This window comes from Malaclemys terrapin, chromosome 1 (assembly GCF_027887155.1).
Source record: "Malaclemys terrapin pileata isolate rMalTer1 chromosome 1, rMalTer1.hap1, whole genome shotgun sequence".
Taxonomy (NCBI): domain Eukaryota; kingdom Metazoa; phylum Chordata; order Testudines; family Emydidae; genus Malaclemys; species Malaclemys terrapin.
The window spans coordinates 38,085,938-38,102,858 of record NC_071505.1 but is presented as its reverse complement, the minus strand read 5'-3'; the positions used below and the strand labels follow the sequence as shown (position 1 = coordinate 38,102,858).

The following is a 16,921-nucleotide window of genomic DNA, read 5'->3' as shown; positions in this document are numbered from 1 at the left end:
ATGTTGGATCTAACCCCTCTATATGTTATTTAAAGAAAGAATTCCCCCTTCTTTCAGCCTGCAATTAACCTCACTCCTGTGCTTTTCATAGTTCACGTTACCCCATTATTGCAAGTTTTTATAAGCAGATTATTTCCTTAATAACAGAACTTTCCTGACACTAAGGTTCTAATTGACTTTGAAAGTAATCTTAGGCTGATATTCAGAACATAATAGCAATAGAAATAGCATAATAGCAACATAATAGCACAATCTAAATAAAGGAAATGTATGATGTAGTCATATTGCTATTTGACTGTACAATAAATCTGTATCTTGTTATACGGACTTCACACAATTGCTCTCCTAGCCTGGGGGTAGGAGGAGGAGAAGAGACAATACCCAAAATAAATGAGCTCAGTAACCTGTGAGACTTATTTCTGTAAATCCATAATCTAATAACTTCTATCACTGTAGCAAGAAACACTTCACACTGTACTTTAGAAAAACAAAACAATATTGACAACTATATAAGCTAAGTTCATAAAATGCTTCTTCTAAAATAGTTATGCATAAAGTATTACCTTTTAAAATTTTGTTTGTTTGTAGTGAAGGTGCTGTCATTTGTAGTGCACATAATTACATTACACAATGTCAAAAGATTCTGAGCAAAATCATGTCTACAAACCCACAGCAAGACATAGACGGTAACCACAATATCTGGATTATTAAACCAGGAGCAAAATCTCGTGGCAGAGGTAAGAGCTTCTTTTGTTTTTTTTTTAATTTAAAGTGTTTATTATTACCCAAAGTTGTAGGATATCATCTGGAGAGGCATCTTGTAAATGTACTGTGTACATCTGCAGTTCGTTCCACCAGGCCATTCATAACTGCATAAACATTTCCAATCAGAACCTTTCCCATTTTCTATGCAAGAGTCATTTTTACATGGTTTTAAACATCTTACCTCTATTACTTTGTGTATCTTGGGGAAGGAATAGCAGAAGGGAAACTTGTCAAATCCTGCAAAGAACTTTAAGTATGTGCTGAAGTGCAAGCATGTGAGTAGCCTTGTTGTCTTCAATGAAAGTCCTTTCAGTTAAGGTCAGTGGAACTACTCACATGCTTAAAGTTGAGAACATGCTTAAATGCTTTGCTGGATTGGGCCCATAATCACTAGGTTACAGGTAAATCTTTCAGGGGTCAGGTAAAATATATGTCTTTGTTTGTCTGAACAATGAAGGTTTAAAAAACATAATTAATGCAGGCAAACTGGGGGGTTTGTTTGTTTGTTTTTGTTTAATTCTACCATAACAGGTCTTTTCCTGATGATCTATCAATACTCCACTATTGTTCCTGCATGCATAAGTAGGATAAATGGAAATTCTCTTTCATGTATAATCTCTCATTTTCGTACACTGTCAGCTACATACATTATTATTAGACATTAACATGCATATTATTTTAATTTTTTTCTCTTCCAGAAATAGTGTGCAAAAATAGACTGGATGATATTCTGAAGCTAGTAGAAGCAACAGATCAATTTCCAGTAAAGGACCACAAGTGGGTGGTACAGAAGTACATTGAGACACCATTGCTAATTTATGATACTAAATTTGATATTAGACAGTGGTTTCTTGTCACTGACTGGAACCCTCTGACTATATGGTTCTATAAAGAAAGCTATCTGAGATTTTCTACACAACGTTTCTCCTTAGACAATCTAGACAGGTAACCAAGGAAGTATAAACAAATATTTTGCTATACAGAATAGTGAATGAACAGGCTAAAAAATTCTGCAGTACATCAGGTCCCTGAATTTTGACCATGGAATTATGGTAGTGTTAAAATTTCATAAAACCAGTCTATGCTAATGCTTTGACTTTCTGATGATTTTCTGAAGTTGCATTTAGTTACAGTGTGTAAACAGGGGTCATGGTGATATGCTTTAATTAGACTCTTAGTGTCAGTCAGCAGTTGTCATAACTTAAAATAGTGATTCTTACTGTGCCCTCATCCATATGAATATTATAGAAAACATAATTTTAGAGCATTTTAGAATATTAGGGGATGTTTGTTCTTTTATGTATGTTGTAGTCTGTTTATCTAATATTCAAGAAAAGCGATAGGCACACTGTGGGAGTTTTTGGGGGAAATTCTATACAACTTATTAAAATTGAACAAGTGTTAAATATCTCCATGGGGACATATTTTTAGCAAGGGCCATACCAGAGATTGGGAGTGGCAGGATATCTGGTAAATTAATCCCTTGTAGATGCTCTATCAGAATACTTACATGGCACCCATCACAATGCCTAATGACCATTAACAAATGTATCTTCACAACACTCCTTTGAGATAGGGTAGCATTATTATCCCCATTTTATAGACAGGGAACTGGGGCATGGAGAATTTAAGTGACTTGCCCCAAGACACGAAAAGAGAGTGTGACAGAGCTGAGACCTGAACCCAGTTTTCCTGAGGCCCAGGCCAGTGTTTTAACCACAAGACCATCCTTTTGTCTTACATTAGAGGGGAATTAATGAAGGAAACTGAAAATAGGTTTAATAATCAAAACCCTGAGATTTTAATATGAAGATAATTTGTTCTAATGTAATATGTTTCTTGCATTTTTTCAGCTGCCTGCTATAATTGTGGTGTCCTCTCTTCACAGCTCCATTCATCTTTGCAATAATTCTATCCAGAAACATTACAAAAATGCTGCAGACCGGAATCCTCTGTTGCCATGGCACAATATGTGGACAAGCACCAAATTTCAGGAGTACTTACAAAAGAGAGGTCGAGGCAATATGTGGCGAAATGTTATCTATCCGTCCATGAAAAAAGCCATTACCTACACAATGAGGATGGCTCAAGAGAGCGTTGAAGCCCGGAAGAGCAGTTTTGAGCTATATGGGGCAGACTTTATTCTTGGAGAAGACTTTAAACCATGGTTGATTGAAATCAATACTAGCCCAACAATGTTCCCTTCTACACCCGTCACAGCAGAGCTGTGTGCGCAGGTACAAGAAGACACAATTAAGTTAGTTACTGAGAAGAAACGTGACAAAATCTGGGACACTGGAAAATTCGAACTTCTCTGGAGGCAGGTACGAATAATTCTACATCATTCACTAATCAGATGGAATTTAGTTTGGTGATTGTTTTAAAATCTAATTAACTTAGGTGTGTGGAGAAGTAGCTGGAGAATTTTGCCTAGCAGTACCTGTAGAGGAGTGGCACTTGCACTTTGTGGCCATAGCCCCTCCCTTGGCTACATGAGGCAGCACCACCCCGAACCCCCTCAGTTCCTTCTTACCTCCTATGGCGGGAGTCAGAGCTCTGTGTGGTCTTAAATTCACATTCTGTCACTAGTTTAGTGTTTTTTCTAGCTGTGTATACTTTGTAATACCCTTAGTGCTACTTATGTTTAGTGAAGTATTCTCCTGTGATGCCCTCACCATTGTTTAAACATTGTCCGTCATGTGGGGGAACAGTCCCTAAGAGCGATTCCCACACGTGGTGCTTGTTGTGCTTGGATGAGGCTCATGTCAAGAAATGGTATTCAATCAATAGATCGTTTATTAAATTGACTCAAGTTGCAAGCAACCGTTGCCTAAAACAGCACCTGCTTGAACAAGCCATGTGGCCTGTTTCAGCACCAAGGTCCTCATTGGTCAGGGGTCGCCCTCAGGTTCCAAGAATCCTTCTGCCTTGCACTCTGGAGCAGGCACCTCTCCAAAGAGACTGAGGAGCTGTTCCCCATGTAGCGTGCTGAGGAAAAGGTCTCATAAGACCAATTGAGACTGCTCCTGGTCTCATGTGGACTCTCCCGTCTCTCTCAAGAAGAGCGTGGACCGGCATGGGGTTAGTGCCAGTATGCAGGATGACGCGGGTGCCTCTAACCCCTCCCCAGTATCGAGTACGGGGGCTATAGACCCTGTACCATCGATTCCAATTCTGGCCCCACGGCATTCGTTGAGTCCGGTACCGATGAGGGTGGCACCAGCACCAACTGTTTTGACATCGGCAGCATACTATGTGGATACAGATCTCTTCCAACTTTCCATCATGACCTCTCCTTTGGCCCAGGACTTGGTCAGTGTTGCGTCATTTATAGCCCCATTGGCTGGAGGGATTGCTGAACCCTTGGGTTCACCCTTCCTCACTCTGTGGAAGCAGAGCCAATACTGGGCTTGGTACCTGGGACCTCAGCACCAGGAAACTCCATTGCAGTTGGCACCGTGGATGTTACCGTGGCAGCTTTCACTGCCCTTCACTTTGGCACTGTCAGCTGTTTTGTAGTGCTGCTGACTTCAAGGTCAACACCATTTCTGGCACCAGCGTACTCGCTGCTGGTGATACCTCTTCCATCATTCACACTGGTCTCTGACTTATTTTGGGCAACGGAGGAGTCAGACCAGTTACTTGCTCCCTCAGGACTGTCTCCTCCTTTATCCCGGAAACCCAAGGTTCCTTGGCATCGAGGTCGGGATCTTCCTCCTCCCGGTTTCCATCACCCAACCTACATTGGGGACCATTCATGGAGCGGTTGGTATGGGGCTTCTATTGGCCACTAATGCCCGACCCTTTTCAGTAGCTTCCATATAATCCATGGCATGCTCCTCAGTTGCAGAGGTTGCACTCCTCAGCTTGCTCTAAGGCAAGGTTGCCAGGCAAATCAGTGGCAGGTTCAGGCACCAGTGAGTCTTTCCTGTGCAGAGCCCATGGAGCTGTCCCTTCCAGCTCTGCCAGTCCAGGAATGGGAGCCAGCCTTGATGCAGTTAACCACCTCTTCTTCGTCCCCAGATGATTCATCAGTGCCTGGTTCTTCCTGTCCTCCAATACCAGAGGATTTCAAGGCCTGTCAGGACCTTTTGCGGTGCGTGGCTCCTTTCCTGGGCATTTGGGCAGGATTTCTGCGGAGAACTCCCATAAGTTAGTGGATATCCTGCAGCCATCTGCTCCTGGGAGAGTAGCCCTCCCTACTAATGATGCATTCCTAGAGCCTACACAAGTCCCCTGGAGCACACTGGCTTCAATACTGCCTACTGCAAAGTGCACGGTGAAATGCTGTTTCATCCTGGTGCAGGGATTTGAGGGTTTGTACTCCCATGTGGCCTCAAACTCCCTAGTCGTAGCTGGAGTGAATGACAGAGCCCAGCAGAGCAGGTTTAAGTCCACTCTTAAGGACAAGGACTCCAAAGAGATGGATTTAAGGTGCAGGAAGATCTCCACCCTGCAAATGCAGATCACGAACCAGCAGACATTGTCCAAGTATGACTTTGTAAATTGGACAGATATGTCTAAGTTAGTGGGCCAGCTGCCTGAAACCTCCAGAGAGCAATTTTGGGAGTTTGTCAGCGAAGGCTGTTTAGTGGCCAAGATGTCGTTTGCAGTCTGTATTGAACATTGTGGATACTTTGGGCAGAGTTTTGTCCTCTCCGGTGACCATGAGAAGGGCGTCCTGGCTGCAGAATTTGGGCATTGCTTCTGATGTGCAGCAAAGTATAGAGGATTTGCCCTTCTGTGCTGGGTGTTGTTTTCAGACAACATGGACAAGTCCCTGCACTCCTTCAAGGATTATAGGGCCACCCTATGTTCCTTGGGGGTGTATACACCATCAGTGCAGACAGCAAGAGTACTGTTCACAATGCACCTTTTGGCAGCCTTTTTTCTCTCAAGACAGTTGGATTACCCCAGAAAGGGGCATAGATCCCAGAGGAGGAGGCATTTGAGTCTGGGTTTCGACCAGTCAACACACCCTCCCTTGGCACTCCCCAAGCGCCCATTTTGACTCCTTGGAGCAGAGCAGAGGTCCAGTCATTACTCCCTTTACTCTGCCTCTGTTTGGGGACAGGCTAGCTCGCTTTTACAATGTTTGGGGCTAGATTACAAGCTGGGTCCTAGCATCATCAAATTGAGCTAAGCTATTCAGTTCCTCTCCACTCCTCCCCCACCCCCATCTGCCCTTCCCACCCCTCTTCAGGGCCCCCTCTTATGAGATACTGCTCCTCAAGCAGTCTTCTCTTTACTGGCTATGGGAGTGCTGCTGGAAGTTCCTCTGGAACACCAGGGTCAGAGCTTCTATTCCTGGTACCTCCTGGTTTCCAAATCCAAGGGAGGAGTAAAACCTATTCTCGACTTCCGCAACCTCAACAAATATATCAGATACTTGAGGTTCCATATGGTTGCCCTTTCACCTATCCTCCCCACATTGACTCAGAACAACTGGCTTGCTGCTCTGGACCTTCAGGATACTTACATCCATGTGGCGATTCTCCTGAGCCACAGAAGATTTCTCTGCTTTGTTGTGGTGAACCACCATTTTCAGTACAGTCTTTCCCTGGGCATCACACTGCACCTACTCAACTGCCTGGGTCTCATCATAAACACAGGAAAGTCAACAATGGTCCCCACTCAGAAAATCAATTTCATTGGGGCCCTAATAGACTCTACGAGTTCAAGGGTATTCCTGCCCATCAACCGTTTCTAGACAATTTGTAGCCTTTCTCTCAGTCTGCAGTCCCAGCCTTCCATGACAGTTCACATGTGCCTGAGGCTCTTAGGCCACATGTCTGCATGTATACAGGTGGTTCAATTCACAAGGTTGTGCCAAAACAGGCTCAGAACTGTTTTCCTTCCATCCCTTCACCCCTGGACAGGTTAGTGCTCCTCCCTCAGTCAATCCTGGACTCCTTGCAGTGGTGGATGGTTCAGGGGAATGATGTCAAGGCATTTCCTTGATCTGGCCCTTACCAACCAGGACTGCTGTCACGGATCTAGAATCATCTTGCAGACCATCTCAGCAGGAATTTTTCCCTGAACCATGAGTGGTCGCTGAAGCCCAGTGTTCTGCAAGTCATCTTTGGAGTTCAGCCAATGCTGGCTAGTATCCAAAACATCTTGGAGTATTTGCTGCATCTTCAATCATCGTACCTTAATGCTTAGCTCTTTAAGGGTGCGCCTGGTGGCAATCTTAGCTTTTCATGCTCCCATTCTTGGAAGATGGTGGCGAGGTTCTTGAAAGAAATCCTTTGTCTTCATCTGCCCGTGATGAACTAGCTTCTTTGTGACACCTTAACATAGTCAGAGTGGCTCTCATGGGACCTTCGTTCGAGCCTCTGGCATCCTGCTCCTTTCCTCTCATGTCAAAAAACTTCATTCCTCATGGCGATAACATCTGCAAGGAGAGTGTTTGAGTTGCAGGGTTTGATGGCAGAGCCTCTGTACACACAGTTCTCCAAAAACAAAGTGACATTGCAACTGCACCCGAAATTTTTGTCGAAAGTGGTCTTTCAGTTTCATTTAAACCAGGTGACATATTTGCCTGTGTTTTTTCCTAAACTGCATTCATTGCCAGAGGAGCATCATCTTCACACATTGGATGTCAGACGATGGCTGGACAGGACTAAACCCTTTCAGGCTTCCTCTTGTTTGTTTGTGTCATATGCAGACCATATGAAGGGACAGGCAATCTCTTCACAGACGATCTATAAGTGGATAACTTCCTGCATCAAGACTGCATATGAAGTGGCTTCGGCTATGCCCCCTTTATGGGTGTGAGCTCATTCTACAAGAGTGCAATAGCATTCTTAAGTTATGTCTCAATGTTGGATATTTGCAGGCTCATTTATCTCACCATTGAATTTTGGCCTTTGTGGGTTTGAGGTCATTTAAACAAAACACTTCCTTTTCTCAGTGTTAGCCACCTTTAATGAGTAATGGCTATAACTTTATTGCTTCAAACTGATGGGTTAGTTGGTAACTAAACAGTGTGCTAATCTGGTTCAGAGTTCTTACAGTGGAAGGAACAGGATGCTGTATTCTAGAGTCATTGCAACTGACTGAGGCCAATGTTAATCTTCATGTTAATTAGTAAATTATTTTAGTGTTCTTTTTTTATACTGATTGATATATCTAAAGTGAAGAAAAACAGAGCACAATAAATTAGTTATTCAGTTAAAACAAATTAAATAAGATGCTTGCTGCACCAAGGGTGATTATGATGCAAGTTCTGACTTGCTGTGCCCCAGAGGGGAACATACTTGAGGGAGAACAGATGGCAGTTTTACTGTGTGCTGTCTCTGGGACTTGAACCAGTCAGGTATGACTTCAGGCTCTGATCCTGCAAACACTTATGCATATGAGCAATCCCATGTGTATAAAGTTAATCATGTGCATAAGTGTTCACAGGATCATGGCTTTGATCTATGCTGGTTGCAGTGGAGGCTGCAGCAGACGTACAGAATCAGTTAATTCCCTGGCTTCTTAGGCCATCCTCTGTTCACCTCACATAAATCCAGTTTTTGGTATTGCCAATTTTGATTGGTCAGTTTAGTCACAAGGTAATGTTTTATGAAATAGAAAAAAAAACTAAATTTAGAAAAATTCTGATTTCATCACCAAAAATTGAGTTTAAAAGAAACATTCTGGCAGAATTCAGAAAACAAAGAAAGGACTGTTACAAAAGCAATGCAATTAAAACCCTTTTGAATATGCTGACTTTCCCCTCATATTTTTATTTTAAATTTTTTGGCCAGCTCTAATAAATACCTGCTTTCTTAGCATTATTTTCCAGGAAGTATATTACACCTGTACTGGCTTTGTTTCTGGGTACAGTTCAAGATGTTGATTTTGAGCTGTTAAGCTCCTTTTGTGGCTTTTGTAAGTTTTTTGTTTCTTAGAGGGATAGCTCAGTGGTTTGAGCATTGGCCTGTGAGTTCAATCCTTGAGGGGGCCATTTAGGGATCTGGGGGGGGGGGGGGGGAAACTGTCAGGGACAGTACTTGGTCCTGCTAGTGAAGTGACCTTCAAGGTCCCTTCTAGTTCTATGAGATAGGTATATCTCCATATATTTTATTTATTTAGAGACTGTGTTTTACCCAGAAAGTAGAGATCAGCTGGGATGTTCAAGCTAACAATCCCTAGAGTCGGTTACTGTGTTTGGAGCAGGCATTCTTAGGGGCCAATCCTGGAGATGGTCTGTCATTCTTAATTTCAACCTACAAGGCATGCTGTAAGGCTTATGCTTTTACCCCATTTTTTTCTGAACAGTGGGTTGAATGGGGAGGATTTTAATTGTGTTGAAAAGTTTTTCACCTTATTGATCATGATTGTTGTGGTAATATATTATTTCCAATACCGTAGCACCAAGGAGCCCCAATCAAGGGTCAGGGCCCTGTTGTGCTAGGCACCGCAGAGACAAGTATCAAAGAAGAGGGACTCTCACCCAGCAAGTTTACAATGTAGGTTTCAGACAGGGTGCAACAGTTGGGTGATACAGACAAACAAGAGTGACGGGTTTGATAGGCTGAAGTAACCATAAATCGGAGTTTAGTATAAAAGCAGAAGTCTCAGTAGTTTTCCATTATTATTTTGTTCATTTTCCTTGGCCAATGTGTTAGGCCCATTATATAAAGTGGAAAAATAGACAGCATGTAGAAACTAGTAGCTTTAGTAAGTTCTAAATTATGCAGTTTTGGTCACAGTGGTGTGGAATCCTTTGTCACACAAAGTGCTGTATGATCCCATTTTATAAATAGATGTAACCCATGAAGCAGTAGTGTCTTCATTTATAATTTAGTAGTACATGATTCTGTTGAGAAATTTAATTTCTTTTTTGTGTCTCTCAAGCCTCTTTTGGATCTGCCGCCGTTCAGTGTTACAGACCTTTTTGTGGAAGGAGTTGGTATTAAGAGATCAAGGCAGAAAGCTGCTCCCATCACTAATTTGAATTTTCTTGACACATTAGCAAGAATACCACAGACAACTGAGTGTGCCTTACCCAATCATGAAAAACAAGGAGAATCAATAGGAACTGTAAATAACAAGCAAAACATCAAAATTAAAATTGAAAAAGCTACTTTTTGCACTTTACCTAAGCCTCTCAAGAGGCCACCAGGGAAAAGTTGTAAAGTAAGGGATGCACATGTGAAATCCACTGGGCACATAGATTTTCCCAGCTTAGTTTTACAACCTACACAAAGCATCACAGAGATGAAACATGTGCAGTATATAAACAAGGCAAAAGGAATAACAGATTCAAGCTTTCACAGAGTAAATCAGACTGCCTCTACCTTTCAAAATATGAATCCCTTGGACTGGCCTTTACTTCAGCCTTCCAAAATATCAGGTAATATCTGCTGTTTAGCATTATTTCACTATAAATTACATAAAAATACATTTTAGAGGGAAAGTAGAAATTAGGTATACAGCATAAGTTTTTGGATTGCTTAGCTAGCTATTTGTATACTAGTATTGTATTCTAGTTATTTGTCTCTCTAATAGAAATAGCCCCAAACTTTTCAGTCTCTCCTTTGGAAATCTCTCCATGCCTCTAATAAGTTTTGCTGCTTGCCTCTGAATCCCCTGTATTTCTGCTGTATTGTTTTTGAGAGAGTGATCAGAATGGGACACGGTATTCTGGGTGAGGGCATACCATTTGTATATATAATATAATGGCATACTATATTTTGAAGATTATTTTCTAATGCATTTTTTATACAGCATACATCTTGTTTGTTTTTTGGACTGCCGCTGCCTATTGAGCACAAGTTTTTATTAAGCTATCCACAATAATGCCCAACTCATTTTTCTTCTGTACAGAGGTCACAAGTCCTTATTATTTCTGCTAGTGATAGCTGGCTAGTCTCTTTCAACTTCCTATTATCTCTGGATGGCTCAAGGGATTGGTACTGGAGTACAGAGACTTTCACCTCTGTATCACTAGTTCACATGTAATCCAGGTCAGTAGTGACCATAATTTGTGGGTGCTGGTCGTGGCTGCCAGATATGTGGGGACTATGCACCGGTTCCAGTGGACTGATATTCACATTACAAAATCACCATCTTTTAGCACAAACTGGAACCTAATGGGCAGAGAGGTCAAAGACTAAGCAAATATGGATACTGAACTTCAATAGTTCTCCAGGTCAGTTTTGAAACATCATCAGGGCAACAGGAACTGCAGCTGCTGTCATCTGTACCTGTTCTGTGGATAAGAAGAGGATTTCAGTTTAAAGGCCTATAAGCCCTAACATTTCATAAGTTCTAAATTCATTAAAAGGGATCCTCTTCCTACTGATACTGCCAGTGTGTTTTAAAAACATAGCATAAGGATGTGGTATGTGGTGTTCAGTTTGCCAAGAGTTGGATGAATAGGCATATTTCACTGTCAGTTGAACTCTTGCCTACAGGCTTACACACACATCCAACACTTACAGAATGGTCTGCTTGTGGTATCTACACAGTCCTTTTCATGTATTAACAGATTTTGCATTAATATCTAAGGCTCACGGTTTCCATGTAGTCCTGTTTTACTATTGAAAAAGTGCTATATAGTCTAACTGAACACAGTTTTTGAAGAGTTTATTATGATTTTGCATAATAAGGACTTTTAAAATATGGATTTCAGTTGAAATGTGGGTTAATTAATTACTGCTTTATTTTTTTGAAGGTTTGCAGAACAGCAACAAGAAAATTCCATGCTTAGTTTGTGGAGACACTTTCCAGTTGGAGAAAACTTGTAAACACTGCAGCTCCTTTTGTGCAACAGTACTGCAAGGAAGTTCATATTTACCTATGAATGAATGTTCTACCCCCGAAAAGAAGGTGACCAGCAACAAGATAACTGTTCATAGCAATGTCTTCCCTGAAAACATATGAGTCCATTCTGAGTACTCCAGTCTTTTAAAGGCGTTTTTTGAAACAAAAATAGAACTGTACAAGCCTTGCATAAACCGATGTTGAAGAAAAATTATTTACCATGAGCAACTCAAAGATAAAATTTAAAGGTCTTGGGCTGCAAGAGTTGGAGATTTTTGTAAACCATGGCTGTGTCGGAGACTGACTGATTATATTGAAGCCAATTAACAAAGTTTACTATTACAGCAGCTCTGTGGCCAATATGCTGAACCCAACTGTGTGGAAAGTTCAAAGAAATACAGTGAGCTCTCTTTTTATGTCATGCAATACTCCCTCCATTTTTGCATCTGCAGTCCCCTGTATGATGGCCATCTTGTAAACAAGAGTTTCATCAACTGTAAAAACTCTTGTGTGTCAGTGAATGGGAGTGGAAGGGCTTGCCAACCTGTCCACTGGCACATAGTGTAGTGTAAAAAAAACACATTGTGATATCTTTTTCTTGGAGACACCTGGGGAAGAAAGGAAGATTGCTTATGATCAGTACCTTTTTACAAAATATCTTCTTGGGATATCCCCCCGTACTTTGGGCTATGGTCCTTTACTGCTCTTCCATGGTCCACATGTCAATTAAGTCAGACAAGGTGAACCAGTTAAACCAGCCATTTATTTCCCCGCCATTAATACGAGGATAGTAGTGTCAGTGATTCTATATTCTTAGCTTTTCTTCCTGAATTGACCAAGGAATTGACCTCATCTGTGATCCATGGAATAGCCTATCTTCCAACGGTGGGCTGTGGACCCTTTAAAGATGTCTAGCTGACAGACGCCTGTTCTATTAGTCAGGAAAGAACCCACCCTAATTTAGAGCGTCTTGGGGATTCCTCAGGGTGCTTATTGGAGTTTCTTTACAATACCTGTCAGAATCCAGTTCCCATTTTGTCAGGAATAGCCAGTGCAGAATTCCTAATAAGTTATTCCACAACCCGGGGCTTAAAATCAGAATTAGCCTCTACATCTCCGAAGCTCAAGAGGAACAAAGAGTTTCATAGAATCAAAATGTAAAACACACTAGTGATAGAAACTGCCTGTTATACCAATCAATTCATCTTACTGCTACTGCAGGGTTTTTTATTCCAGTACATTTTCTTTTTGTTCAATCTATTTCAAAAGTCAGGAGGGGTTGGTTTCACCACTACTCCCAAGAATAGACCCAGTGGTTTTTGTGATAGTTCTGGCACCTTGTTTGAATGACAAGGGTACATCACACTTGAGTGTGACTGATCTTTAACAACTGGCTTCAGTCGTGACATAGCCTAGCATTACAGAAAGTTAGCACGTTCTGACTCTAGTGGCCGCTCATACAGTTAGGAGCAAGTTGCAAGTGGCTGAATAAATCTATTTCAGTTAATTGTCTGAGACAGAGAATGTGGGGGTAGGCTCACAAGGCCCTGGAAAAATGCTGGCAATCTGATTGTGGTTACACATTCCAGGTTGTGAAATACTGACCTCCTCTAGAGATTTTTTTTTTCCTACCCAAACTATTGAAGATGCCAGATACACCCTTTTCATGCAAAAAAGCAAGCATGAGTGCATAGGAGATGATAAATTAAATCCTATTCTTTCATTAAAACAACTTGTATTTGCCATAAAAGCAGCAGACAGTGGGTGGGACTGCAGGAAAAAGAGAGCCTATGCATAAGACATGCTATAAAAATGTCCAAGACCAAGCAAATCATCAGGGAACCATAATTTGAGCCTATGTGAATGATCCTTATTATACCAAGTACAGACATCTTTTAAGGTCACCTGATATCAGAAGAGACATGCAAACAGACTGCATTAATAAATATGAGAATGGTAATCTTGAATCCCAGTAAACAAAGTATCCTGTATGTCAGTGGTTCTCAAAGCCGCTCCACCACTTGTTCAGGGAAAGCCCCTGGTAGGCCGGGCCGGTTTGTTTACCTGCCGCGTCCACAGGTTCGGCCGATCACGGCTCCTACTGGCCGTGGTTCGCCGCTCCAGGCCAATGGGGGCTGCAGGAAGGGTGGCCAGCACATCGCTTGGCCCGCACCGCTTCCTGCAGCTCCCATTGGCCTGGAGCAGCGAACCGCGGCCAGTGGGAGCCACAATCGGCTGAACCTGCGGACACAGCAGGTAAACAAACCAGCCCGGCCTATTAGGGGCTTTCCCTGAACAAGTGGTGGACCGGCTTTGAGAACCACTGCTGTATGTGACAAGGTGCTGAGTGAGAAGCACTTAATCAGCTCCTGCCACTCCAGCTCCAATCAAGGGGAATGGATTGGGGCTGGTTGGATAGTCCTGTGTCTGCCTCGTAATGGGCAACACCTGCCAGCCTCATTAGCCAGAGCTATAAAGGCTGGGAGGAAGCCAGGGGAAAGGTGGGAGAGGCCAGGCAGGCAGGCACGCACGCACGCACACACACACACACACACACACGCACAGAGGGAGGTGAGAGCCTTCTGGTCTGTTGCTGGCCAGGCCTGTACTTGACAAAGTTGCACTTGCACCTGTACATAGGTGGAAAGTGGTGGTGGGAAAAGAACTGTAAATAAAGAACACTGGTGTTGCATCAAGTTGAGGCGTTCCTGACTGGTTGGAGAGGGCATCAGGGGCTGAAACCAAAGGGGCCCAGCTTGCTCCTCGCTACACTGTAATAAGTAAATGATCAACAAGAATGGTACAAGATATGGTGAGCTGACTAGGATTGACATGTGCACCAAAACCACCTGCTGTATAGCATGCAATGTTTTTATTTGAGGTTAGATGATCACCTTCCACTCAGGCCCCTTTTACACTGTGTAAAAGGGCTGGAGTGGCATAAGAGGTCCTAAAAGCCACATATCCAGCCAGGGAGGATTCCCCCTGCCCAAGCTCTGTGTAAGGCTGCCTTCTGACTTGCCAACCCTTGCTTAGGGGCCAGGGGTGGGCCACAGCACATGGTGCTGCAGAGGTTCCAGGCAGTGCAGTGGATCATAGGACAGCCTTGGGGTGCTGCTGTAATTTAGACAGGCTCCTAGGACTATTTAAGTTATGCTGGGGGGTCTCCATCCCACAAAACAGTCCAGGATTGGGAGGGCACAAAGGTGGCTGAAAACCACCTTTGCGCCCCCTGCCTCTGGGCTGCAAGTCGTACATTGCACCCAGAATATTTCGGGTGTACTGTCATCTCTGCAATGGTGTTTTTATTGATGGACATGCTGTTGTCTAATTTGAAATATGAACACTTGGAAATGCAAAAGGATAAGCCTATTAGCAAGACAAAGGGAAGAAAGATCATATCCATAAGATTGGTTCAGAAACAGATCTCTCTGACAGTTTCCCCACACTCAGTAATGAAAATCCACTGCCCAGATCATAAGGATTCCAGTAAACGCACATTGCCAGTATTATACCAGTAGAGCATCATGTATATCACATGTAAGTCCTGATTTGTGTTTATTGTGGGCTGTGACAAGTTGGGGGCTCTGTACACAGGGCTGGCTCCAGGCACCAGCGCTCTGGCCGCCAGGGAGAGCGGTGCTCTGGCCGCCGGGGAGAGCGGAGCCGCGGCGGGCTCGCCACCCTCCCCCCGGCGCTCTGGCCGCCAGGGAGAGCGGAGCCCCGGCCGGGCTCTCTGCCCTCCTCCCAGCACTCCGGCTGGTCGGGGAGAGCGGCCCGTGGCCGGGCTCGGCACCCTCCCCTGCTGCACTCCCCGCCGGGGGGAGGGTGGGCGGGGGCGGCGGGAGGCTTTTTTGCCTGGGGCGGCAAAAAAGCCAGAGCCGGCCCTGTCTGTACAACTTATGAATTCTGAATGATATGTAATACAACATACAATTACTGTGTTATGAAATGCCTGTATGTATGTAGATCCAGTGTTGCTGACAGGACATGCAGCAGGTATACTCCAGACTGAGGACAATGAGAAGGGACTTAATATTTAATGATTGTGCTTTGACCCCAATGGTTATGTGTAAGAACCACTGATCTGAAGGGAAAAAATATGTTCTCCTCTGTCTGAAGAGAGCCGGTGGGGGAAGAGGAGAGTGGTGGAAAATTACCAAAAGACAGGACCAGTGGTGCCAGGTATTGGAAGTGAGCGTGTATAAATAAGGAGAGCCACATTGGGCAGGTGAGAGGACAGTCACAGAGGATGGGTAAGAAGTCTCCATGATGAAGCAGCAATCCAGCATGTAGCAGCTTCATGAGGCAGGGGACCTTACCTGCTTTCCTGAACACACACGGTCTCCCAAGGGAAGAATAAGGTAGTGAGGGACATTACATCAAAAATGTTTGTTTTCTAAATTATCTGTACTCTCTCGTGCTTCATTTGATTAAGTAAAGGAGCATTAGGTTGTTAGAATCTGTGTGAAGTGTGTGTGAGTGTTTTATATGCTTCAGAATTACCACAGCCCTCCCAAGAGAGCTAAACAGTAAACCACAAAGCTTACATCTTAGGGTGGAACTCTGGGAGAGGTGTGTTTGAGTGCGAGCAAATCTACAGGGACACCACTGCACCCAGGGGCTTGGCAGCAGCACAGTGGATTCTAGCTCTCAGAAAGAAGTGTTAGATGGCAGGTCTGCACCTTGAGACTCCAACAATGGGGCAGTGGCTGGGCTTTGTTCAGGCTACAAAGGCTATAAACTCCTCTGGGGGATCTAGGGATACTGAGGCTTGGATTCCTCTCACAGCAGTTGTCTGATGGGTGGCCAGCAGGGGGTGCCTGACTGGATCTGTGACATGGGTCCCATTCCTGAAGGAGCCATGAGTCCACATTGGCACCAATACATGACTGCTCCTATGTACAGAGAGGAAAATTAAATCTTGCCTTGGGCAGGCTACAGAAAGTGGCTAGCTGACTAAATGCATTGGAATGGTTCAGTTTTTGGTGCTTGTTGAATGGGGCCATAAAACTCCTCAGCCTCTGTTGATGTTGTAGAGGTCAAGTGCCCTGTGCAAGGGAGGTACTGAGCTCTCTTGAAGCCAACCATCATTGAGAAACCTGGCTGCTGAAGCAGAAGTTTCCCCTTTCTTCTCTTATGGAAGGGAACTAAGGCCTTGTCTATACTAATGGCTAAATCTGTACTGCTGCAATTGATTCAGCCGTGTCGATTTTAGTGATCTGGTGAAGACAAGCTAAGTTGATGGCAGAGCGCTCTCCTGTTGACTTCTGTACTCCACCTCCCTGGAAGCCTAAGGTAAGTCGGTGGGAGAGCGTCGCCCATCGACATAGCATGGTGTAGACACTGCTGTTAGGCCTTGTCTACACTACGAGAGTAGTTCGATTTTACTTAA

At 43.6% G+C, this 16,921-nt stretch overlaps 1 protein-coding gene across 8 annotated transcripts in view; it reads left to right on the top strand.

Annotated features, from left to right (window-relative positions):
- TTLL8 (tubulin tyrosine ligase like 8) overlaps positions 1-11,952 on the top strand; it is a 60,444-nt gene extending 48,492 nt beyond the window's left edge. For 7 of the 8 annotated variants that reach the window (XM_054022005.1, XM_054022020.1, XM_054022039.1 and 4 more), the window contains 5 exons: positions 589-737; positions 1,464-1,710; positions 2,654-3,089; positions 9,616-10,114; positions 11,438-11,952. In XM_054022005.1, coding sequence (XP_053877980.1) covers positions 589-737; positions 1,464-1,710; positions 2,654-3,089; positions 9,616-10,114; positions 11,438-11,646 — 1,540 coding nt within the window. In that variant the 3' untranslated portion in view covers positions 11,647-11,952. The remainder of the gene's footprint in view (positions 1-588; positions 738-1,463; positions 1,711-2,653; positions 3,090-9,615; positions 10,115-11,437) is intronic. The other variant, XM_054022029.1, reaches the window with a different exon arrangement.
- The last annotated feature ends 4,969 nt before the right edge of the window (positions 11,953-16,921 follow it).